Here is a 26,935-nt window from a genome sequence, read left to right as displayed (position 1 = left end):
ATCAGTTGAATTAAAAGGGTAGTATCGATACTGGTTGAGTAAGGTATCGATACTGAATAGGGAGTATCAATACCATTTCCAAGATAATTCTCCAGAATATTAAAATGGTATCGGTACCGAAGGGGGTATCGATACCACATAAGGAAAGTATCAGTATTGTAGTGGGAGTACCGATACTATTGAGCTTGAAATGATAAATTAAGTGTTTCTTTTAGCTTAATTTATGATGATTGGTTATAAATGATTAGAATTAAGATATTCAAATCGATTATATGTATGGTGTAGATATCGAACGAAAGCGAGTACCGGATGAGTCAACAAGTTAAGATATTTTATGGAAATAAGACTTGCAATGAGTCTATTTCCATATTAGAGTACATGAATCTATGAATATTAGTATGTGCTTGATATGATTATTATGTATGTATGAGTATATGAATATGGTTATTGTATGTGCTACATAATACTATATGAATATATGTTTGTGTGGTAACTATGTGTTATATGTTATCTTGTGTGATAATGATCTAGGTAAATATATGATAACAATGTATAAGTTATATGAATTAGATCTATGTGAACTGGTATAATGGAATTATATGAATAAGTGAAAAAGTAAAATAAGCTATGCGTTGTTGACATAAACTATTATATGAACATGTCATATAAGATACTTAAAACTGAATTATGTGCATATATGAAACCTTGGTATAAGCTATGTGATGAGGATTTATATGTTATATGATTTATATGAAAATGTGAGAACAATATATCAGTTATGTGATATGATTTATGTGATAATATGAGAATGTGAAATAAGTTATATGATACGATATAATTGATTATATTCACATGTGATATATGCTATGAGACATGACCCATGTGATTGCATGTGAAATGATATAAGTTATGTGATTATTTGTGTGACTATGTGAATATGTGACTAATATAAAAGATAATGTCCATGTTACGTGATATGAGAGTTAGGGGTATAGTTGGCATACCAAGAGTCGAGGGTTTTACGTGGTCCTTCGGGACATATATGTGATCCTTTGGAACATATATGGGGTCCTTCGGAACATATATTTGGTATTTTGGAACATATATGTGGTTCTTAGGGACAATTCTATGTGGTCATTCGGAACATATATGTGGTCCTTAGGGACAATTCTACGAGGTCCTTCGGGACAATTTTATATGGCACTCAGTGCAAATTATACGAGCTGTGGTGACAATATTTGTGCACAACCTCAATGCACTCACATATCTTTAGTTCTCATAAGAGTATCATGGGCAAACAAAAGAGATAAAAACAAATAAATTGTATGTGATGTATTTGCTTTGTCATGTGAAATGTATTACAAGATTTATGTGATGTTGCGTGTATTGCTTAATGAAATGTATTAAATGATGGTTACAAATGTTAAGTATAAGATTATATTATTATAAAGACTAATGATAAAAATATTAATAATGATAATGAAGGTATATGTGCATGTAAGCATTTTGTTATATGAAATGTTATATGGTTTTGTATGATATTATCTTATGAAATATACATGCATGATTAAGTAGTTAAAGTTTTGTTATTCGTTTATATGCCTCACTAAGTATGTGACTTAGCGTGTGAGTGTTTCACATGTAGGTTTTGAGAAGCAAGAGGAGTAAGGTTAAGCGTTAGGTCAGCTTCTCCTTTCCAAAAATCAGATCAGAAAAGACTTGTAACTGTATGGTTTTGGTTATATTAAAGGTAGTTGGCATGTAGCTAAGGATTTGAATAAAATATGCTCTAATTGGTTTGTAAAACTATATGATTGTATTTAATGTAATTTGTTCAGTTTATTTGAATGTGAATTTAATTTTTTAGTTAAGTTGTAAAGAAAAACATTTTAAAAAGTCAATGTGACACCTCGGATTCGTACCCGGGTCGGGTACGGGTTGGGGTGTTACATTCATCTTCATCACTGGAGTCATCTTCATCACTCCAAGCCGCTACAAATGTATTTTCCTTAGTTGATCCCTTCTTCTTTAGGAGGGGATAATCATACTTGACATGCCCCATTCCTTGACAATTGAAGCACATCGAGAGACTCTTCTTTGTGCTCGATTCATGCTTCACTTCATTAGAAGTCATAAATCTATTGAATCTTTTGAAGAGCTTGGACATCTCTTCTTCTTCATCATTATCTTCATCCACCTCTTTACTTGAATCTTGATTGCTCTCATTGATGGTTTTGAAGGTAATGCTTATCTCATTCTTCTTTTTGTTTTTCTTTTCTTTATTTTATTCTTCTTCATTTACCATCAACTCATGAGTGAGAAGAGAACCAATGAGCTCATCAAGAGTGAGAATCTTTAGGTCCTTAGCTTCGATGATCGTCGTTTTCTTTGATTGCCAAGACTTTGGAAGAGAGTAAATTATCTTCCTCACAAGATTCTCATTAGGGATCACTTCTCTAAATTCATTTAGACCGTTGACAATCACAGAAAATCTATTCGTCATAGCTTTGATGTCTTCATCCGGTTTCATCTTGAAATTCTCATAGCTATGGATGAGAAGACTAATCTTGGTTTCCCTCACTTCATTGGTTCTTTCATGAGTGACCTGGAGCTTGTCCCAAATCTCATTGGCATTAGAACAAGAGTAGACTCTTCCATATTCATCCGGGCCTAATCCACAAAATAGAATATACATAACCTTAGCATTAAGTTGGAAGTTGTTCTTTTTGCCATCACTCAAATGATCTATCTCATCTGTTGGAATACAATATCCTTTCATGATTGAGTTCCAAGCTCATAGATCGTTGGCTTGAATGAAAAGCATTATCATATTCTTCTAATCGGCATAATTTACTCTATTGAAATAAGGTGGCTTGTTGACCGATTGAGAGCCTTCAATATAGTAAGAGCCGAAGGTCTAAGCCATATACCCAATTGCGTCGAGAATTGATAGAGCTTATTCGAGGATCGTCTTAAGGTTGTTAAACCTTCTAATAAGTCAAGTTGTGATACCAATTGTTAGGATTGATGAAGTTCAATTGAACAATCGAAAATGTGCCAAGAGGGGTGAATTGGAAATTTAAAGTTTAGGGAGTAAGGAGTATAAAGATAAGGAAATTTGCACACTGATTTATAGTGGTTTAACCTATCAACCAAGTCTACATCACTACATAAACTCATCACTTAGGATTTTCTAACAAATCCACTAATTTATTCTTTCTTTTTCAAGGATCAAGAGTAACCTTTACAACCCCCTATCTTTTCAATTGACTAAGATAGAACCAAAACCCCTTTTTACAAAAGGAAAAAGTTGTAAACAAGAAAACCTCTCTAAGGTAAGTGTTTACAAAGATTAAGCTCACTAAACACTAATATTTACAAGAGAAAGAAAAATAGGAATAAAAAGCTCTTCTCTTATGTTTGATTTCTTGGATAGGTGTTCTAACCTTTCTTCAAGTGTCCTCAACTTGTTTTTATATGTTGGAATGTGTTTGTGGTCGTTTCTAGCCGTTAGAGATTAATTTTCTTCAAAATAAAACTGCCCAGGATAGGGAATATCGACACTCCTTTAATGAGTATCGGTAATCCTTTAATGAGTATCGGTACTTCCTTTATTATATTTAAATAAACTAGTTGTTACTAGTCGTTGGGCCTGACCAGTATCGATACTATGCTCATGGTAAAGTAGTATCGATACTACTTTTTAAAGTAGTATCGATACTCCTTTGAGTATCGGTACCTATTTTGCATTTTGGAATTTGAGCAATTTGGTAGTATCGATATTACCTTGAGAGTATCGATGTTTCTCTTACCTTTGGTATCGACTACATGAACATTATCAATATTGTTCATATAATATCAATATTGTAAGAACATTATTGGTACTTTGTACTTTGAAAAACAATTTTGCTATCAAATTTTAGTTTATTGGACTTTGAATTATTTTTGAAAAACTTTTGAAAACTTTGAACAAATTCAATTCAAGTCCAAAAACATTTTGCCTTAATTTGTTATATCAAAATATTATAAAACATGGTTCAACAATCAATCAACATTCATTTATAGTTAGGCACTTTTTAGAACTTTCATATTTCATTTTTATATCATAAAGTGTATTTAATAGAATATAAGGTATGTGAGTCAGACGAGTGTGCACAATAAATATCTTAGTGATATCATCAGAATCGGAACAGATAAACACACACAGTGCTATCACATCAGAAATCACAATATGCACACAAAGTCCTATCACATCGGAATATATATCAGTGTAACCACTGGTATACCACAATATATCATAACCAGAATATAATAACTCCACCTCATGACATGCCAATTGTACCTTTAACTCTCAATACAATATACAATGGGCTTTCAGTTCAATTCTTAATAATTTGATAAAAATCATATCAGAATCAGAATTATATTCAAATCATATTCGTAAAACATGACATGGTCAGTTCATACCCAAATTCATTCATAAAATTTACTAAAATATTACAGATATAATTCCATAATCAAAACATAATTCATATCTTTGAAATAAACAAGGTGAGATTGACTTATCGAAAGTCGTCATCTATCAAAATAATTAAATAAATAAATTACACTCACATTTACCTCATTCAGATCATTCAGAATAATAATACAAAGTGTTCGAACTATATATTAATATCGTACTAACATAAGTTGATTTTAACATTGTGAAAATCTATAAATTAAAAATCGAGATTAAATCGATATCAAACTAAATCATATCTCCATTATAATATCCAACTTCTCAAAATACTCATCCAAATCCATGAATATTCATTTTCATCCTTAACCCTTCATCTTTTGCTAATTACACAAATAAGCCACAAATTGTGAATTCTTTTTAGAATTCACCTAAACCTTTCCATTTAATTCATAATGATCCTTCACCATTATGATCATTGCATATTAATTACTAAAAATCCAGCACTTTAATAAAATACCCAAATCAATACTTCAACAATCAAAACATTATAATTTAAACCCAAACTTTACTAAACTTTCGATTTTCAACCACCTAACATTATAAATTTGTAATTTACTCCCAATTAAATGATTAAACTTAAAAAATCAACATTCCAATAATATTTCCAGTATTGAAATTCCATGTTCAAAATAGTACCAATACTTTTGCAAAAAAATCATAAACAAGTCCCTAAGATTTTGTGACTTTTCGAATTCTACCATCACAATTTAACCAAATTGTGATTTGGGTCCAACTAATTTCCAACTTAACTTTTCCAGCATATACTTATTAAAAATCAACATTAAGTACCTCATATTGCATATTAATAAATTTAAGTCTCACAATTCTCATAACTTGCAAAGTAACCCTTTTTCTAATTCAAGCTTCCAAATTGATTCAAATCAACCTCCAAATCACATGGAACACTTCTAATATTCATTCTAGACCATACAAAATTTTTCAACAATTTTCCCCTAAATTCTTCCCTATGGCCGAATACTTCATGTTGTCTAGGGTGAACTTTTGTTCAATTTCAAGCATGAATTCAACTTCCTATGATCAAATTCATGCATTTCCAATCATCACAACTTCAATTTGAATCAAAATCCCATCATCCTCATATAGGTATGGTCGAATCTCATTCAAACATAAATAAACAATTTCAATCATCACCAATACTCTAGAATTAATCTCCAACCTTAAAAACATAAAAATCTTTAATCAATTCTTCAAAATCACCAAACCTTACTTAAACCCTAATCATCAAATATCAACACACAAACATATTTACCATGCAATATTTACACAAATTGATAGATAATTTTTGTAGATTAATTCTTTATCTAACAACTTAATCCAAAAACTAATCATATAACTTTAAAAATCAAAATAAAATCCTAACCTTTGTAACAATGATGTATTCGGCCTTGGAGAAGATTGAAGCTGAAAATGAGCAAGTTTTCTTGATTTTTCTAACATTAATTTGCCTTGACACATGGCTTAATACTAATATAATTGAATTTTTAATTCAATAATTAAAGAAATTTCATTTTTGCCATTAACAAAACTTAAAACTTAAAAATTACCAATTGCCATTGTCATATTCTCCATTAAAATATTCCTTGGTCAAAGATGAATCAACTTGTCTTTGACTTTTCACTTTGTCCATGCAAAAAATATCAATTGCCATTGTCACTAAAATTTCACTGTTCAACCAAATATGAAAAATTACACTGTTCTGAGCCAAATTTCTCTGATCTAAAATATGGAAATAATATTTCCAACCATTTCCTAACATCCTTCGAATTTTCGTAAATTTCCGATTCGATCTGATTATTCAATTTCAATACCGAACTTTATCGCTTTATAACTTTTAACACAAATCTCGTACCAAAAATTTGATTCCCACAAAATCTTTGTTTTAAACCAAACTATTCATTTACGGGTTAAAATATATAATTTTTTAAAATTTCATTTTTGATCCCTAAACTTTTCAAAGTTTACACTTTAATCATCAAACTTTCAAAACTTATATTTTAGGCACTAGACAAAATTTGGGGTATTACACGTTCGGATTGATGAAATGAAATGTCGGTAATCAAAAAATGCCCCAAAATCGAAGGTAAGCTTCATTTTCCCCCTTCTAATCTCGGTCCGTTTGCTTTGTTGGGTTTAGGTCACCGTTTGTTGGTTTATAGGTATGAAATGTAAGGCAGTGACGGATGTATAAATATTATTTTAGGATGGACTAACATAAAATTTTTAAATGAGATGGGTACAAACAAAATTTCTAGGTGATCATCGTCCATACAATAAGTAACTAATCAAAGTAAACCCAAATTTTAGGGTGGGGAGTAAAAAATTTAGTAGACACAATCAGTAAAATAAATAACTAACTGAAAAAAATTTAAATTTCAGGATGGGCTCTCGCCACCCTCACCAAGTTATGGCTCCGCCATTGATGGAAGGTGTTAATGCGTATGAAATAGGAGTTTCTGGTTTTGGTTAATGCATGTATATTTTGGCGAGAGTGGAGGTGAGGGGAGAGAGCCATTGGGCAATGGCTTAGATTAGATTAGATGTCCACGGATGATGTCGCCTTGCCTTGTGGAGATGTTAGATTGGTGTTAGGTTACGTGTACTTTGCATGTGAGAAAAGAGACACGTAGCGTTTTATGTTAACATCCAAACAATTTGTGGTCCTATCCTATATAAATCATGCATGTCTCTCCATCTGAACAATCAAAGATGATGGAGGACAACACAGAGAAAACATCCAAAAAGCGAGAAGAAACAGAGGGAAAGAAAAAGGAAGACGACGACGATTCTGCAGAAATTGAAATGGAGAGCACAACAAAGACAAGAGGTATGGATCCGATGGCTCAGGTTGTGATTAACGAAGCAACCGTTAGTGAAGCCCATGCAGCTGATGACGTAATCTCAAAATATGATATAATATAATAATATGGATAGGGACGGGCATGAATCGAGTTTTAATCAACCCTATTCGATCAGAAAATTTTACATCATTCACTCAATTCGAATCTATTTTTTTTAAATCAAACATAATCAGATCAAATCGAAATCTATTAAATTCAAGTATTATATTCATAAAATAACGGGATAATTGATAAGGACAGCGGTGACAGCACTTTGGCAATGAGCGATGAACCTATATGTCTTGTCATGAACAAAAAAAAAGAGGATAAATTATATATTCAATACTTAAACTATTAATTTTAGTATTTAATTTTTTTAAATTTTTTAAATTATACATAATTTTTAGTTTTTATTTTAATATCACCGTTAAAAATTTAACTTATTTAATATCTAAACTATTTGTTTTAATCCGTTTTAGTATCTAAACTTTTAAATTTTTCAAAACTTAACATTGAATTTTGAAAGAGATACTAAATGAAACAAAAACTAAAGTGTTTAACGGTAAAATACTAAAATAAAATAAAAATTAAACTTTATGTATGATTTTAAAAAATTAAAAGTTTATTCTGTTTTGATACTAAAATAAATCAAAATTAATAGTTTAAGTACTAGACTTATAATTTATCCTAAAAACAATTTTCATTTTCTATTCTTTGCTTTAGCTGCCCTTTTTAAAATACAAAATGCAGCATCTTTCTGCTGGCCGCCTACCCCAGTTTTCCCACTTTATCAATACAATATTAGAATAATAAATTATATATTTTTCAATGTTTTGTTAATTAATATATAAAAATATTTTTGATTACTGTCGTTATCACGCAAGATTTACTTGATAAAATCATAATCCAATTTCGGGAATGATTTGACTTTTATTTGCTTCACATTGGTGTATTAAATGCCGAAATTTGACTTTGTTTGATAAAAATGGTTAATTTCTATAAAAGGCCATAATAAGTGTTATTTTAAGGATTTTGTTCTCCTTCTATTTTTAATTTTGAGGTTATTTTGGTATTTTATCTACTTTTGGTCATTGAATTCAAAATACATAAGATATGATCACATCTGTTCTTATTTAATTAAGATGTGATCATCACGAGTTAACCGTCGTTAAATATTTTGGTATAATCACAAATTTGGTCGTTGATATTTACTTATTCTATTAATGTAGGCATACTTTTAATAAATTTAATCATCCAATCGAATGATGTGACTGTCATTGATATCACGTACCGTGTCATGAGTCACTATTCGATTAAAAGATTAATTTTATATTAATTTAACAAAACAAAACAAATTGGTGTGAGAGACTGATGTTCAATAAGCTGAGTCGTGGGTTTATACGAATGTTTGCAAATTGCATGGGTCTATAGTTTTGAATATCTACATGTTCAAATTGACAATGTCCAAAGTGCACAATTGTTCAAAATTCTAAAGACCGATAATAACTCTATTTAGTTGGTTAGGACAATAGTCGAGTTGCAAAAGAAAATGTTAGATAATGAAAATATGATTGATTCATCGTGAAGATAATATGATTAGGGGTGTGCAATTCCGGGTACCCAGTAACATCTGGGTCGGTGATTTCTCGACCCGGGTCATGTTGCGGGTATCCGATAATCGGGTATCTGTATTTCAGGTACCCGATACCCTTTTTTTATTTTCAAATTATTAATTTTAAAAAATATATACACAAATTTAAATGTTCGAAACTTCAAATTATATAATCCAACATCTGAGCATAAAATTTAAAAGTTCGAAATACAAAATCTAATAATTTATAATATAAATAATACATTATATATATATATATATATATATATATATATATATATATATAACTAACCGGGTACTCGAAAAACTTCAATTTTGTGATCTGAGCCCTATCCAGCACAATAATATTTTTTTAGAAAATTACTCGGCTTTTTAGGTTTTGGTCGGGTCAACCGGTTCGGGTAATTTTACACACCCCTAAATATGATAACCGATGAAATGATCAACTTATCGATTTTTTTATTGCCCTTTAGTTTCAAGACTACGTTTTAATTAATTCAGGTCAACCCGGGTCGCATTCTTGGTTTTGAAGGGTGACTCTCCTAAAGAGGATTTCTACGTACACAAGAATTCGAACTTGAAATGTTACTTAAACGATATCAACTTACCACTTGAACCAATTCCATTAATAACTTAACGAATCTTTAACCCTTTTAAGCAATCATCTATTGATTTGTTCATAAAAAGATGTAAAATTTAATTGATAATATTATTTTTTATTCTTATTATTGTACAACCATTATTTCCGAATTCTATGGCATAGTCCTCCCTACCTTCAAAAATAACGAAAGGAAAATTCCACAACAAACCCCGTTAGGAATATGAAACGTGACGAAAAGTGAGGATAGAATAGTCTTTTTTGAGTTAATTAGAAAAGGCAAGGAAAATCCGTTATACAAGTAAATTATTTAATTTTTAAGCATTGGGAGGCAGAGAAATCGAAATCAGAGGGGAAAAAAAAAAGGAGCTTTCGAAGAAAAAAAAAGAATAAAAGTCGTTTACTCGTTTCCGTTTTCGGAGCCTATGTAGAGAGAGAGAGAGAGAATCAAAGCTTTGTACGGACAAATTCAGATCCGGTGGTTGGTCGTGAACTTTGATTGCTTTTTATTTCAACGCACTGAAGAATTCTTAAGAAGAAATGAAATGAAAACGAAGCGCGTGGTTTTTGGAATGAGCCATTGAATTTTCAATATTTTCGACCGTGCAGTAAATGGAGTCAGAAACGGCGTCGTCGACGGATGAACAACTAGCGGCTGCCGGAACAGCAGCGGATACCAGAGGCAGACATCGGATTCTTGCTGAACTCAAGCGAGTCGAACAAGAATCCAAGTTCCTTGAGGTTAGTTGCTTTTCATGTTTCTTTTTTTTTCAGCTATGATTTTGCTCTATATCCTTTGAAAATGTCCTCCCAAAATTTGACTTAGTTTGAATTTTGATTTTTTTTTGAATCTTCCGTAAATAAAGCTGTAGAATATATCAGGAAAAGAAAGAGCAGTTCCTTTTGCGAACTTTTTCATAGGTTTTTTTTTTCTTAAAGAAGAAGATAATAATAATAATAATAATAATAATAATAATAATAATAATAATAATAATAATAATAATAATAATAATAATTCCCGTGTGTGAAGTTAGATTATTTGGATTATCCATTTTGTTGGCCAAGTAAATGAAGACGGCGGTGGCGTAGTGCAACGATTCAAAACAGATCTTAGAATTTTTTGAGGTTAACATATCATTTTTTGTACTGAAAAACTGAAAATTTTATCTTGCAAAATTGTAATCGCTGAATTTGCACAAATCGGCCAAGACTGTTCCGTTCATCTATGAATCAGGTAAACTTGAATTTTTAAAATTTTCTAGTCACGTTGGTTTTGGGTTCTCATTCCAAATTCGAATCATTTTGAATTTAGATTATTTTGGGTTTAATAAATCATTTGGATTTGAGGTTTGGGTTTTTCCAATCAGATAATTAATTGGTTCGGGTTCATGTTATTTTGGATTCGAGTTGGATAAGATTAGATATTTTTTGTGGTCAAATCAAATGTTCGTGTTACTTTGAATTCTAGTTGGATAGGATTGGGTTAATTTTTCAAAGTCTAATCAAATAGGATTATGTTTCAGGAGTATCTATAAGGTGCCAAAAGAAGTTCCAGATCAAGCTTTTTATGCCTGCTCTCTATAGGGAAAGTGCTAAACTTTGTTTCGCTCTATTCCTAAAGACAACAGTTATTTGATTAGGTATCGATTTGAGAGCATTGTGGTGCTAATTCTTCACCACGCGAAATTGACTCCTAAACTTAATTTTTTGGCATGTGAACCTAAAATTGTTTTTGTAATTTTTAAAATTGAATTTTATCAAAGTAACAAGATCTTTTAGTGATCCAATCACATCCTAAACGAAGGTTTGAATTAGTCTTCTCGGCACCGTTAACACCATAAGCAGAATGGTCTTAAATCTTTGATGCTTCCCATACGGTCATTATGAAGAAGCACGACAACATCTAGTGCTTGTTAGTGCTGGTGGAATCTCTCTATCATGCCAAAGTACTTTTTGAATCTGTTTTGGCTTGTACCTCTTGCTATGCCTTCACTCTGATCACTCATGCTTCCCATGAGTTTCATAAAGGGAAAAAAAAGCTTTTAGAAGTGTTGTTTGCACTTGCGCCACATAAAAACTCCGTGGTGGCTGCTATTTGGCTATTTTTCCTTTTCTTACATTTTCCATCAGCGCTCCATAGAAAATAGATTTCCCATGTGCATTCTATTATATGCATAATGCCCTTTTGTTTACAGGTTTGTATGGTATTTAAAACGATGTGTACCAAGAACTCCATAAACTTCTATCCAATGAGCATGTTAGTGGCGTTATAGGTCAATGATTCACACACTTCGTATTTTCCGTCCCTTTTTTTTTCTATATTCACCGCTTGCAAATGATCGATTTGCGGTTTCTGTATCGTTGTGAGTTGTTTTGCTTCAAGCAATAAGATTCCAGAAGTCGCTATTGCGCTGAATTATACCGTATTACAGCGTCGTATGTCTTATTATTTTCTCTCTTGGTGTATTCTTTTGTCCAGGAAGAGATGGAAGTGCTTGAAGAAACAGATAATGTGTCAACTTTGTGTGAGGAGTAAGTTTAAGAACTAAAACTTCTCTTTCCTACGAAGTTCCAAACCTAGAAACGAGTTTTTGGATTCTAAATGACCATCTTTGATCGATAAATTTGCGTGTTCACCCCCATCAGGTTGCTGCGTAGCATGGAGAGCAGACCTGATCCGCTACTTCCATTGTAACTACGATAACCCATATCTTCGATCGAGTTGCTTGTGTTCCATTTTTAAGCTCTAATGGTTGGATTTGTTGTTGATTGCAGAACAAATGGTCCCATAAATCCATCATGGGACATATGGTTTGAAGGGCCTCAAGATTCAGAAGGTTGCAGCTGCCAGATTCTGTGATTTGAAGGCAATCTAACACTTCTGTTTGTTTCCAAGATATGTTGTTTACATAACATACATCATATTTACTTCTCTCAATTGTTAACAAGTTATTCAATTGACTCTTCTCGTTGTGCAATGCCTAAGTTTTGGGATGGCTGAAAATTGGAAGGTAAAAATTTACTTTGTTTTCTTCTTTCAATATAAACCGAATTAGCCGAACCGGTTTATATCGAATAGAAAATAATAAGAATCGGATATGGTATTTCTATAGTCAAATCACGTTCATAACAAGACATGAAATCCTGCCATTGGCTTTAAGCTTCAACATGTAAAACCCCAATTCCTCCATTTACTTTACGTGTTATATACACCTGAAAAGCTATATAACTAGGAAGGTTAAAATGCTGCCTGCAAGAGGAAAGGCTCGGTAGCCATAGCTGATGGGTAACAGACCTAACTGTCATCGGTTGAGTTATGGAGCCTGATGAAATCAATTACATCCGTACGCCATGACAAGACATAAACAAGATCCGGTCACAGAACATGGGCTGACAAAAGGTGTCTCAGCTGGAGTAGGTGTTCCTCGTCCAAAATGTCGAGGGAGAGGCGGAGATTCATTAATAGTGCTTGCTGCTCCCAAAGGACCTGAAACATACAATGCCTCCACTGTTGACTTGTAAGCACGAAGCTCTAGTTCTTGAATATTGACAACTTTTTCGACAGGGGACGAGGGTAAGTTTCTTTTACGGCACGAAGATGGGAATGCAGATTCAGCATCAGAATGATCAGGTGTGTTTACCACTGATTTAGGAGAACGATATACACAGTTACTTGTGTCTTCCATCCTGTTATTCCTTTTGGTCGATAGCTTAATGAATTTTCCATCGATCCCTTCATGTCGTTAGGAGAATTCATCTACCCGACTAAACAAAGTGTTCTCTAAAGAGGCGATTTCCTTGTCTTGATGTTTCGTCCAAAGCTCTTTTCAATGTTGAATTATTCAGATCGGTGACTGTCAATTTTACTTAGTTCATTTAAGTCCTTAGTCATTGACGAACCATAAAGATAGTACATCATGTAAGTTCATCAACGTTCACAGACTCATCCAAATCACTTATTAAATCCTTAGTCATTGAGGTTACTTAATTCATTTAGCAGTCAAGTCTATCCCAGATACTACACCCAACTATCATACCCTTCTCTTGCAGGGACCAAAATAGTATTCTCCTCTCACGAAGAGATGATCGAAGGGTTTGGCATTCAAGTATGTGTAAGAATGGATACAGAGGGGCCTCTCTTGTGTATGACATTGCCAAACTAATTAGATTGCACTTCTATTGAGGAAGTTCAATGATGACCATAATCTTCTTAGATGAAATTGATGAATAGATAACTTAGTTTTTAGTTGCTCGGGAAGCAAACTCTAAAGATGATGTTCTCGGACTTTCAACGACACCCATACTATAACAGATTATTCTTGATGATCTTAAGAAATTAAATATGTATATCCAAGTTATTATTGCAATTATAATTATATATATACACAATAAAGCTAAGTTATTCCTATCAAGCAATTGGTTAAAAGCTCTGGCTTTATGGATAGATTCCTTTAGCTAGCAAATAAAGGCAAAACTATACATATGTATACAATAAAGTTGAGTCATTCCACTAAAAAAATTGGTTAAAAGCCTTGGTTTTATGGATAGATTCCTTCAGCTAGCCAAACAAAGGAAAATTAAATTGAATAAGAAGTATCAGTGAAAATGGACTAAGGGAGTTGAGAAACACTTGTTATAGTTGACTTCGCACAAGCACTCAAGAATTTTGATTTTAGACTGATATCTTAGCATTGCCTTTACTAAAGGATTCTATGAAGCTTGAACAAATAAAAGATTTCAAAGAACCGAAATAAAAGTGTTCTAAAAGGTCTAGAAATTGAATATATTGGTTGCCTCATTTTGTCCGCATCCGTTTGTAATGTTAAGCCAACATAGAGGGGCATGTCATGATGTTCGTAAGAACCGAGAAGAAAATGATGTCATGATAATTGAAACCATAGAAATAAGAAGCCAACCATGAAAACCAGCCCATTGATCTTGACACTTGTCAAAGGGCTATGATTTTTGGAAAATAATACTGAATTTGTTTTATTTATTGAACTGTTGATTTGATTCAATTGCAAGCCTGAAGCAAGGGGAATTACTTTGTAAAATTCTTTCATTCTTATAAATTCTAAAAATAATAGAAAGGAGAAAAAATATTTTCAAACAAGACAATCTCTCAAAAATGAAGTAGGTCTTTTGAAGCATGTGAGGCTTCTTCTGCCTCAAGTAAAGAAGTAAGACAACAAATAAAAAACAAAGCAAGAAGAATAAATTATATAGGGGCAATGAAGAGATTCTCCAATTTTGGGAAGCAATAAAGCTTGAAAGATCAAAAGACTCGAAGAATAAACTTCTCACACTTGTTTGTGACATTATCAACCAGGAAGCAAACAATCACCTTAATAATAAGGGGCATGATATTTTGAGATTTTCTATTATCTCAGTTCATAGAAAAAATTCAGGGCATCCCTGTTAGAAGTATTGATCACTTTTTGAATCTTCGTATGGTTGTGAGATCTCATGAAGACAAGCACTCAAATTATTAAGCCAAAAGGGGGAAATGAATATTTGATGACAAGACCCAAATTTAGGGTATAAGCTATTGATAAATAGTAAAAGAATGATGCCATTCAAGGCTGAAGTTTTGGCACTCAAAAAACTCATATTGGGGAACTACCAAAAGCTTAGATCATGTCAAAATGACAAGATTCAAATCAAGAAGATGTTGAGAAAATAGCCTCTCCACTTGGAGTGTTTAGGGAAAAATATGAAGACAAGAATAGCTTGTCTTGAGAGACAAACCATTCATACTTTAGTTGGTAGGAAAGTCTGACGAAACCAAACTAATTGTGTAACCAAGTCAGGGACAAAAAGAGTGCCAAGACCATATACCTGATCGTAACAAGTCTTCAAGAGAAGAAACACATCTTCTGATGTTTTTATGAAGAATCAAGACATGATATAGAAAGGACATTGTTGAAAACATTTTTTATATTTCGATATAACAAATTAAGTTAAATGAATTTTAAGATTTTACAAATTTATATTCGATTCAATTAACCGAATATCAAATTATTACTCCAAGTTTTTCAAGATCAATTTTAATCCTTACTAAATGTGTAAAATTGTGATTTGTACTTAACCTATTTTTGAAACAATTTTCACAAAGTATTTTGAACAAAAAACAAGCCTTAAATCAATTATTCAAAGGCATGCACCGATGCATCAGTCCATGCATCGATGCATCGATGAATTAATTGAACATCGAATGCATTCCATGCACCGATGCACTCTCCATGCATCGATGCACTCTGAATATTTTCAAAACATCGAATGCATTTGATGCATCGATGCACAAGCCATGCATCGATGCACCAGGCTATTTTTCAAACATCGAATGCATTTCATGCATCGATGCACACTTGGTGCACCGATGCATCAAGTTTTCCAACGGTCAAAATATTTGAATTTTACACTGATGCACCGATGCATCATCCATCATGCATCGATGCATGAGACGCTCCACCTAGAAAAATTAATTGCTTTCACACTTAAACGGCTATATGATCTTCACTAATCATCCCCAACATTCAGAAGTGATTCAAGGTGTATTTAAACAAGTTCTGAAGCCCTTGATCAATAAGAAATCATAGAGAAATAAGAGAGAAAGCATCAAACACCAAGTTTGTGCAAATCAAGCCAATTTTCCTTTCAATATTCATTTTGCTTTCAAGAACACCATTTGTGCTCATTTGTAATTATCTTTGAGTGTTCTTTTCTTGTTCTAGAATTGTGCAAACATCTTACCTTGTGAGGGTTTCTTGTAAGTTTGCAAATTTGTAATCTTCTCTTTGGGAAAAGAGTGTTCTCAAGAATTGGGGTATATTCTTGAGGGTATTGTAAGGTTATCTCTTTGGCCTCAAAAGAAAGAACAAATTAGTGAATTTGTTGGAAAATCCTTAGTGTGGATAGCTAAGGTAGTGGATGTAGACTTTGTTTGAGAAAGTCGAACCACTGTAAATCGCTGTGCAATTTCTTTCAATTTTCTGCAAAAGCATCCACCAAATTTTTAATTGCCAATTCACCCCCCTCTTGGCCGATTCCGTCAATCGATTAACTCAACAATTGGTATCAGAGCCTCACTCATTTGAAGGTTTAACCGCCTATTGAGTAGATCCGGGAAGAGTTAAATCGATAAAGATGGCGTCCACTTCCGGTTCATTCTCCATGGAAGAATCCAGACCAATTGACGTACCTCCTTACTTCAATGGAACAAATTATCGTCGTTGGAAGAGGTGTATGATGATATTCATCAAAGCTTTTGATATGGAAGCTTGGATGATAATCAAGAAAGGATATTCCTCTCCTACTAAGAAGGCAAAGAAGTGGAGTGTTCAAGAACGGAATGAAGCTCAACAAAACTCAAAGGCTATGAACATGTTGTGTTGTGCAATTGATCCTAATGTATATAAAGGAGTTTCTTCTTGTTCAAATGCCAAGGAAATGTGGGAAAAGCTTGAGGAGATATATAGAGACGAGGAAAAAGAAGAACCAATGAAAGTAATGTCTCTATTAGCTCTCACAGAGCCAAAGGTATCTTCTAACTCAAATAGATTAAATTCAAAATCCTTTAGTGAGTTACAAGATGCTTATGATAAATTGTTTTCGGAGTTTGAGACCATGAACTCCAAATACAATAAATTGATTTCTAAATTTATAGCTAAAAATGAGTTTATTTTGAAAGCTAAAACAGACTTGGAAAATCAAAATGAAATGTTGAAAAAGGAGTTAGAGCTTTCGAAAATAAAATCTGAAAACTTTGAAAAAGAAATTTTCAAATTAAATAACCTTCTTTTAGAAATCAAAATGGATTTTGAAAAACAAAATGAAATGCTGAAGAAGGATTTAGAATTTTCAAAAATAAAGTTTGAAAATATTGAAAAAGAAAATTTCGATTTGAAAGTTAAGCTTGAATGCCTAAAAAAAGAAAAAGAAATCATTTCAAATAATTCAATAATGACAATATGCTCACATTGTCATTATCATGGTCATAAGGAACATACTTGTCCTTTAAAGAAAGGAAAACGATTTAAAATTAGACAAGTATGGGTTCCAAAAGGAACAAGAGGCATTGAAACTAATGTTCAAGTATCCAAAGCAATTTGGATACCAAAATCCACCTAAATGTCTCTTATAGATGTGTGAGAGCAATGATGATGAAGATGATGATATTCAAGATGCTCTAGCCACACATGAAAAAGGAATGGGTAACCTCTAAACTTAATGTTATTAGTTTATTTGGTTGCTCATTTAGTTTGTGCATACATGAGGTTTAAATGTTGAATAATTTTTGATTTTGCAAAATTGTTTCATTCTCGTGTATGTTGAAAATATGGTTATGATGAACATTTTAAAGTTATATTTATTTTTCAGAATTTTAGTTCATCATAATAAAACTTGGTCAAAATTTTAACGTAATTGATATTCATTTTTAAACCATTGATATCAATTTTCAAACAATTTGATTTTTGACCTTAAATTTTGTTTTAATGTTTATGCAAGTAATTTCAAAGTTTTAATGATATCTCTCTATATCGATATCAATCTTTAATGCATAACATCTTTGTAAAACTTTATGCATATGCTCTTAATTTTGATAATCAACATTGCATAATGTTTTATATGTGAATGGGTTAAAGCATAATCTTCTGAATAATGATTTTGACAAAAAGATACAATGTCTTATTTTCTTTTAAATTAAAAGTTTGCAAAATTGATTGGCATTGCATCTATTTCGATTATGCTTATTGGTCATAAATAGGAAACATATACATAGTGCATTTAGATTCTATTGATATGACTAATTTATGCCTAGTTGCTAAGGATGAGCATGATAGTTGGTTATGTCATAGGAGATTAGGTCATGCTAGTATGAGTGTTTTGCAATGATTGATTCAAGGAGACTTAGCAGGTTGCCTAAGCTTAAATTTGATAATGATAAAATCTGTGATGCTTGTGCTAAAGGAAAACAAAAACGAGTTTCTTTTAAATCTATTAATGATGTATCAACTAGTAGAGTATTACAATTGATCCATTTAGATCTTTTTGGGCCAACTAGAACTACTAGCTTGGGAGGAAAACAATATGCATTTGTCTTGGTAGATGACTATTCTAGATATAATTGGGTTCTATTTTTAAGTACTAAAGATGAAGCATTAGAACAGTTCATCATATTTTCAAAAATAATCCAAAATGAAAAGGGTTACTCTATAACTAGTGTTAGGAGTGATCATGGCACTGAATTTGAAAATCTTGGATTTATTGAATTTTGTAATTCTAATGGTATTAGTCATAATTTTTCAGCACCTAGAACCCCTCAACAAAATGGAGTTGTTGAGAGGAAAAATCGAACTTTAGAAGAAATGGCTAGAACCATGCTTTGTGAAAATAATTTGCCAAAATATTTTTGGGCGGAAGCCACAAATACCGCTTGTTATGTTGTAAATCGAGTAATGATTAGGCCAATTTTAAAGAAAGCTCCATACGAAATTTTCAAAAATAAAAAGCCTAACATTAGTTATTTTCATCCTTTTGGATGTAAATGTTTTGTTTTAAACAACGGTAAAGAAAACCTTGGCAAATTTGATGCTAAAAGTGATGAAGGAATTTTTCTGGGTTATTCCTTAAATTCTAAAGCCTATCGTGTATTTAATAAAAGAACTTTAGTTGTAGAAGAGTATATACATGTTGTTTTCGATTATAATCCCCTTCCGAGGAAGGATTCTTGTGTGAATGATGATGTAGGTGTTATAAATACAAATGACGTTAGACATGAAGTTGGAGAATCATCATCAAAGGAAGAAACAAAGGATGAGGAAACTCATGATCCCCTCGAGAATCCAACCATTGAAGAAAGGGAAGTATCTTTTCCAAGAGAGTACAACTATGTCAAGGATGGTGAAATTATAGGTGATCCATCAAAAGGGGTAACTACTCGATCTTCTCTTAGAAATATCTGTAATTATTTTGCATTTATTTCATGCATAGAGCCTAAGAACATCAAAGAAGCATTAAAAGATGAACATTGGATTATGGCTATGCAAGAAGAATTAAATCAATTTGAGAGAAGTAAAGTATGGACATTAGTTGAAAGGCCTAGTAATAAATCTACTGTAGGTACTAGATGGGTTTTTAGAAATAAACTTGATGAAAGTGGTAATATAGTGAGGAACAAGGCTAGACTTGTTGCTCAAGGCTATACTCAAGAAGAAGGCATAGACTATGATGAAACATACGCTCCCGTAGCTAGAATGGAAGCAATTAGAATGTTATTAGCATTTGCATGTTTCAATGAATTTAAATTATATCAAATGGATGTTAAAAGTGCATTTTTAAATGGTTTTATAAAGGAAGAAGTGTATGTGGAACAACCTTCAGGTTTTGAAGATTCAAATTTTCCGGATCATGTTTTAAAATTGACAAAAGCTCTTTATGGTTTAAAACAAGATCCTAGAGCTTGGTATGAAAGATTGTCAAATTTTTTAATTGAAAAAAGTTTTTCAAAAGGAAAGGTTGACACTACATTGTTTTTAAAGAGAAAAGGTAAAGATTTATTAGTAGTTCAAATTTATGTTGATGATATAATATTTGGTTCTACTAATGATGTTCTTTGCCAAGAATTTTCTAAGCTAATGCAAAGTGAGTTCGAGATGAGCATGATGGGGGAGCTCTCATATTTCTTGGGACTCTAAATCAAGCAAAGGAAAGATGACATCTTCATTAATCAAGCTAAGTATGTCAAAGATATGCTCAAGAAATTTGGATTGGAAAATGGGAAGCCTTATGCCACTCCAATGAGCTCTTCTACAAAGCTTGACTTAGATGAAGGAGGTAAATGTGTGGATGTTAAATTATATAGATCCATGATTGGCTCATTGCTTTATCTAACCCAAGTAGACCGGATATTATGTTTAGTGTTTGCTTGTGTGCTAGGTTTCAATCATGTCCTAAAGAATCACATTTACTAGCCGTTAAGAGGATCTTTAGATACCTTAAGGACTCTCCTAGTATAGGTCTTTGGTATCCTAGAGACTCTAGTTTTAGCTTGCATGCCTTCTCTGATACGGATTATGGAGGATGCAAATTAGATAGGAAAAGCACCTCTGGTACTTGCCAATTCCTTGGAAATATGCTGATTTCTTGGTTTTCAAAGAAACAAAATTGTGTTGCATTATCTACCACTGAAGCGGAATACATTTCAGCCGGTAGTTGTTGTGCACAAGTTTTATGGATGAAACAACAACTTTTTGATTATGGAATTGAAGTATGTATCATTCCTATCAAGTGTGACAATACTAGTGCTATTTGTCTCACTAAAAATCCCATCCAACACTCTAGAACTAAGCATATTGAAATAAGACATCACTTCATTAGGAACCATGTCACTAAGGAAGATGTAGTTCTAGAATTTGTTGATACTTTGCACCAATTAGAGGATATTTTTACAAAACCCTTAGATAAAGAAAGATTTTGGACACTTAGGAGAGAATTAGGTTTAACTGACCTATCTTCACTTAGTGTTTAAAATAATTTAGCACTTTTAATAAATACTGAAAAATGCTTATAATAATAATTTTTGATTGCATTCTTGCTATTAGTTAGGGGGAGTTTATGATTCTTAGTGAAAATTAATTTTATGTTCAAATAATGTTTAAAGATTAATCTGATTGATTGAACATAATTAATTTTTGATATGAGTTGCCATTACCATTAGAGCCAAATTATTTAGCATTTTAAGTGTTTAAAACGGATTTTTGACATTTTTGTGCTTCATGCACCGATGCATTTAACAATGCATCGATGCATCCCTTTGAATATGTATCGATGCATCACCATGATGCACCGATGCATGCCTTGAATATGCATCGATGCATAAGACCATGCACCGATGCATCCGTCGGGTTTTAGGTTTAAAATCCTCATCTTCTTCATTTTTCTCAAACCCTAAACACTAAAACATACAACCATTCGACCCCTCTCTCTCCAAAATCTCCATTTTGCTCAAAATCTTCGGGAAAACATCGGATTCTTCAAGTTTTATATCCTACAAACCTGCTACAATCATTAAATCGCACAAAACATCTCCACATTCTCCTCAATCTGAATTTTTCAAGGTATTTTTTACAAAAACTCTATTTTATTAATTTTTGAACTTAGGACTAGTTTAGATTAGTTCTAGTTTAAAATAATTATCGGGCATTGGTTATATGATGATTCTAAACTAGTTTCTACAATGAATTTCATCAAAAACGCATAATTTTTCAAAATTGTTTTTGAAATTTCGAATTTAAAAAAAAATCGAAAATTACTGATTCAATTGTGTTGTTTTCATGAAAACTATGCGTATTATGATATTAATTTTAAATAGTTTTCAAAACTTTTCCCATTAGGACTTTGTTAGAGAACCTTGAATTATTGAGGATTCATTTGAGTTTTGGGATTAATTGTTGTGCATACATGTGTTTTAAAATTGCAGGTGATATTCCTTTTCCGATTTTCCTTACCATGACTAATCCTAAATGCCCTAGGACATCCTCTAGTCGGTCTCACCAAAACCGTCCTCCCGTTCCTCAACATCCTCCTCCCGATCCTCCGATGGAGTAGACTTACTTGCCATGTTTTCTTGTTTTTAAAACTTGGATTGATTTTGATTTTTGTGCTTTGTTTGGTACTTTGAACTTGATTAGTTGTTGGATGTTTGTTTGAGGATGCTTGAACTTATTATATATATTTGGTTTGACATTTTAACGCTTTCTGTTTATTAATTTTGCATCATTAGAAATTTATGATCAAATTATGCCATTTCACATTTTATTATGAATATTGTTTATGAAAACTAATGGCTAATCTCTCTTTTGATTGTGATCTTAGCAGCTTATTATTAATAAATCAATTGGCTAACGTTTTATATAGTCTTTTTGATTTAACAAAAAGGGGGAGAAAATTTAAGATGTGCTATAGTAAGGGGGAGTAAGTTTTTGATGTGCTATAGTAAGGGGGAGTAAGTTTTTCAAAATCGATTTCAAAAATAATTTCTTAAACAAATCTTAAATTACTTAAATGTTTTGTTATATCAAAAAGGGGGAGAATGTTGAAAACATTTTTGATATTTCGATATAACAAATTAAGTTAAATGAATTTTAAGATTTTACAAATTTACATTCGATTCAATTAACCGAATATCAAATTATTACTCCAAGTTTTTCAAGATCAATTTTAATCCTTACTAAATGTGTAAAATTGTGATTTGTACTTAAACTATTTTTGAAACAATTTTCACAAAGTATTTTGAACCAAAAACAAGCCTTAAATCAATTATTCAAAGGCATGCACCGATGCATCAGTCCATGCATCGATGCATCAGTCCATGCATCGATGCATCGATGAATTAATTGAACATCGAATGCATTCCATGCACCGATGCACTCTCCATGCATCGATGCACTCTGAATATTTTCAAAACATCGAATGCATTTGATGCATCGATGCACAAGCCATGCATCGATGCACCATGCTATTTTTCAAACATCGAATGCATTTCATGCATCGATGCACACTTGGTGCACCGATGCATCAAGTGTTCCAACGGTCAAAATATTTGAATTTTACACTGATGCACCGATGCATCATCCATCATGTATCGATGCATGAGACGCTCCACCTAGAAAAATTAATTGCTTTCACACTTAAACGGCTATATGATCTTCACTAATCATCCCCAACGTTCAGAAGTGATTCAAGGTGTATTTAAACAAGTTCTGAAGCCCTTGATCAATAAGAAATCATAGAGAAACAAGAGAGAAAGCATCAAACACCAAGTTTGTGCAAATCAAGCCAATTTTCCTTTCAATATTCATTTTGCTTTCAAGAACACCATTTGTGCTCATTTGTAATTATCTTTGAGTGTTCTTTTCTTATTCTAGAATTGTGCAAACATCTTACCTTGTGAGGGTTTCTTGTAAGTTTGCAAATTTGTAATCTTCTCTTTGGGAAAAGAGTGTTCTCAAGAATTGGGGTATATTCTTGAGGGTATTGTAAGGTTATCTCTTTGGCCTCAAAAGAAAGAACAAATTAGTGAATTTGTTGGAAAATCCTTAGTGTGGATAGCTAAGGTAGTGGATGTAGACTTTGTTTGAGAAAGTCGAACCACTGTAAATCGCTGTGCAATTTCTTTCAATTTTCTGCAAAAGCTTCCACCAAATTTTTAATTGCCAATTCACCCCCCTCTTGGCCGATTTCGTCGATCGATTAACTCAACAAACATAATTGCACAGGACGATCAGATTGTCTTTCAAAAGATACAAGCTTGAACTGACAAGTTGCCACACTGATATTGGGACAAGCTTTATTCTAGGATGATCAGTAAAGGAACACTAAGTTCTCTACTCATAAGTCAAAAGAAGATTGATGACCAACATCTCTGCATACATTGAGCATATCATGAATTACATTTAGAAGTATTTAACTACATTCATATTCTCATGCATAGATGCATAATTTTTTACATATCTTCTAAACAAAAAGAATAGAAAGAAGAAAAAGCATAAACCAATCCTCAAATGAAGGGAATTATGTTCAGAGTTGCTGAGCCTCGAGGATTGAGGAGCCCAATCACGAAGAATCATCACTTTGAAATAGGGCATGTTTCCCGATATATAGTGTTTTGATATGATGTTTTTATATGATTTTTTTGAAAAGTATGAAAGCGATTTTCAAAGTTTCTTACATAGTAGAATATTTCCAGAATGAATAAGTCCTCTGGACCATCAATAAGTCTTCTGAGCATGATGATTAAATCCTTTGGGTCATCTGTAAGTCTTTTGAGCAAGATGATAAATCCTATGGGTCATCTATAAGACCTCCGGACATGATATTTTCGTAAGATATTTGTTAAAATGAGAAAAAGATTTTCAAAATTTCCCATTTGATTTAAAATTTCTTACTCGATTTACAAAAAATGAAATTTTTGAAAAGTAAGAAAATGATTTTCAAAGTTTCTTACTTAGTAGAATATTTCCAAAATGAGTGAGTCCTCCGGGCCATTAGCAAGTCTTCCGAGCATAATGATCAAATTTTCTAAGTCATCTATAAGTCTTTCGAGCAATATGATAAGTCATTCTTGTCATCTATAAGACCTTGGGGCATAATGTTTTCTACTTGATATTTTGAAGAAAAAAAAAAAGTGATTTTAAAAGTTTCTCATTTATTTTCACTCAAAACAAAAATTATCTCGCCTGAGATTGTTTTTCTTAAATCAAATTTCGTCTCACATGAGGTTGTGTCCTTCAAAACTCAAACCTTGAAATTATTTTTCTTAAAATAATTTTTGTCTCACTTGGTACAATATTTCTTTGAAACAAGAGCTTTGAGATTGCTTCACTTAAAACAAGTTTCCATCTCCCTTGATATAAAAGTCATTTTCAATCTCACTTGAGACAACATCAAGCTGGAACTGTATAAAAACACTTCGTTTTTTTATCTTTGTCATATTTTTGTTAACACAAAAATAGGCAAAGATGAGCAATTATAGACACCCGTTTTGTCCGAATTTTAATTATTATTATTTTATTATTATTATTTCTTTTTCTTTTATTGCAGGCCAATAGAAATTACAACGAGACTAATTACAAAGGGTCCAACAGATCCAAAGAACAGAATCCCAAATCAGAGTAGCCCAAGCTTCTAGGGTTTGTTCTTGAAGCCCTAAGAGTCATCTACTGTCAATGTCTCAAGTGAAGGGAGTTGTTCCCACCGCCATCATGAATCCGCTCAATTCTCACCGTCGAGCCATCGTTGTCACTGACCACCTAAGCAATTTCGACTGAATTAAGAAAACTATAAAATATCATCATCTACAGTGCAAATAACCAAAACCCATATTAAAAAAATAAACTAAATCCCGAAAATCCAGGAGGTTCATGCCTTTAACCTACCCTCTGCCAGCAACCCTCACCAAACACACATCCATTACCATTATAACAAGCATGCAGTAACAAAGAAAAGGGGATCCAAAAAGGAGGATAGACACTCATTTTTATACGGATTAAAAAAATTATTAAATTATTATTATTATTATAAATATTACTATTAATATTATTATTCTAATTATTATAATATTTGCAGGACCATTAAAAAACAAATAGCCCAAGTCGAGATTAAAAATAAAGTTCAAGTCCAGTCCTAAAGCCCATTACAAGTGACCCAGTTATAAACTGATGCCCGAAGCGACCCAAACCGGCCCAATCACTGACTCATTTCAAACTAGGGTTTTCTAACCCTAATCCCTTATCAACTTAAGCTAACGCCGCAACAGTGACATCCTCTCCAATTGTCGCAACAGTTAACGCCGAACAGTAGCAACAGTAAACGCCGAACAACTGCGAACATCCGAACCACCAGAGAACGTCATCCCTTCCGCAAAACATCACTCAAAAAACACAAATCAATTAGATCCGAACTAACCCACCAAATAAAAAAAATATTATCTCAAAGATCCACTAAACCATTTTAAATACATAAATCTCGGATTTTTGTAATTTTATTTACAAAATACGAGTCCCACACTCCATTACAAGCAAGCATAAAAGGGGGGAAATGATTCGGGAATAAGGAGGAAGAGTTTTCGAATACTAAAAATAAAAAAAAACATTCGAACAGGGGGAATCAAACCAAGGAAACCAAGTATTAGAAGGAAAGAAAACTTACAGTGGGGTTCAAAGCCGATCGGGAACATCAACGGTCATTGGATTTCAAAAACTTCGAGAGATAAAAAACCTAGATCTAAGGATTTAGAGACGGTTTCAGGCTAAACCACGTTGGGAAAGGAGTAGAGAGGGTTAAGGGGATTCTTTTAAGGTCACTAGCTCTCTCCGACCACCGCCAGTCACCGCGAGTGCCGCCATGAGTGTCATCGGCAGTGGCGTTTGTTCTCTCCTCTGATGAGAGTTGAGAGAATTACTTATTCTCTCTCTCTTATTTCTGAAGCAAGGAAAAATGAAAAGGTTTTAGGGATACAAGGCCTCGGTTTGGGATTAAATACCCAAACCAAAATGACACCGTTTCATACCCCAACCCCAATCCGTGTCTACCAGCCATAGGATAACTACACTTGTAGTCCCTGCTGATTTGTATCCCTACTTTATAGTCATTAAATGAAGTGTACTTATTTTATTTTGAGTTTTAATATTTTAGTATTTGTATTTTAGCCCTATTATCATATATTTTGTTTGACTTTGATAGTAAAATTTATAATCATTTTATTTTGGTCATTGATTAAATGTATTGTGCATTTTTAATGTTTTTTTAATTTGACCGTGACAGTTGTAAATATTTTAATTTAATCA

At 32.5% G+C, this 26,935-nt stretch overlaps 1 protein-coding gene and 1 long non-coding RNA gene across 2 annotated transcripts; one reads left to right on the top strand and one right to left on the bottom strand.

Moving 5' to 3' along the window:
• Positions 1–9,917: 9,917 nt before the first annotated feature.
• On the top strand, positions 9,918–12,587 carry LOC120136801 (guanine nucleotide-binding protein subunit gamma 2-like). Its single transcript, XM_039152759.1, has 5 exons — positions 9,918–10,072; positions 10,188–10,328; positions 12,067–12,119; positions 12,234–12,278; positions 12,363–12,587. The coding sequence occupies exons 2-5, from the start codon at positions 10,200–10,202 to the stop codon at positions 12,445–12,447; spliced, it is 312 nt and encodes a 103-aa protein (XP_039008690.1). The 5' UTR covers positions 9,918–10,072; positions 10,188–10,199; the 3' UTR covers positions 12,448–12,587.
• A 13,133-nt stretch (positions 12,588–25,720) lies between these two features.
• Positions 25,721–26,585, bottom strand: LOC120136802. Its single transcript, XR_005517375.1, has 2 exons — positions 26,298–26,585; positions 25,721–26,019 (listed from the first exon to the last, which is right to left on the bottom strand). It is a non-coding gene; the product is annotated as an uncharacterized LOC120136802 (long non-coding RNA).
• Positions 26,586–26,935: the final 350 nt, after the last annotated feature.

The sequence above is a fragment of the Hibiscus syriacus genome, unplaced genomic scaffold (genome assembly GCF_006381635.1).
Source record: "Hibiscus syriacus cultivar Baekdansim isolate YM2019G1 unplaced genomic scaffold, ASM638163v2 tig00110637_pilon, whole genome shotgun sequence".
NCBI lineage: Eukaryota > Viridiplantae > Streptophyta > Magnoliopsida > Malvales > Malvaceae > Hibiscus > Hibiscus syriacus.
The sequence above is the reverse complement of the archived record's forward strand: the minus strand, read 5'-3'. Positions and strand labels throughout refer to the sequence as shown.

Coding starts and splice junctions, on each gene's coding strand:
- LOC120136801 (XM_039152759.1), top strand. CDS start 10,200: ATGGAGTCAGAAACGGCGTCGTCGACGGATGAACAACTAGCGGCTGCC. Junction 12,120..12,233: donor GTGTCAACTTTGTGTGAGGA/GTAAGTTTAAGA, acceptor CACCCCCATCAG/GTTGCTGCGTAGCATGGAGA. Junction 12,279..12,362: donor CCTGATCCGCTACTTCCATT/GTAACTACGATA, acceptor TGTTGATTGCAG/AACAAATGGTCCCATAAATC.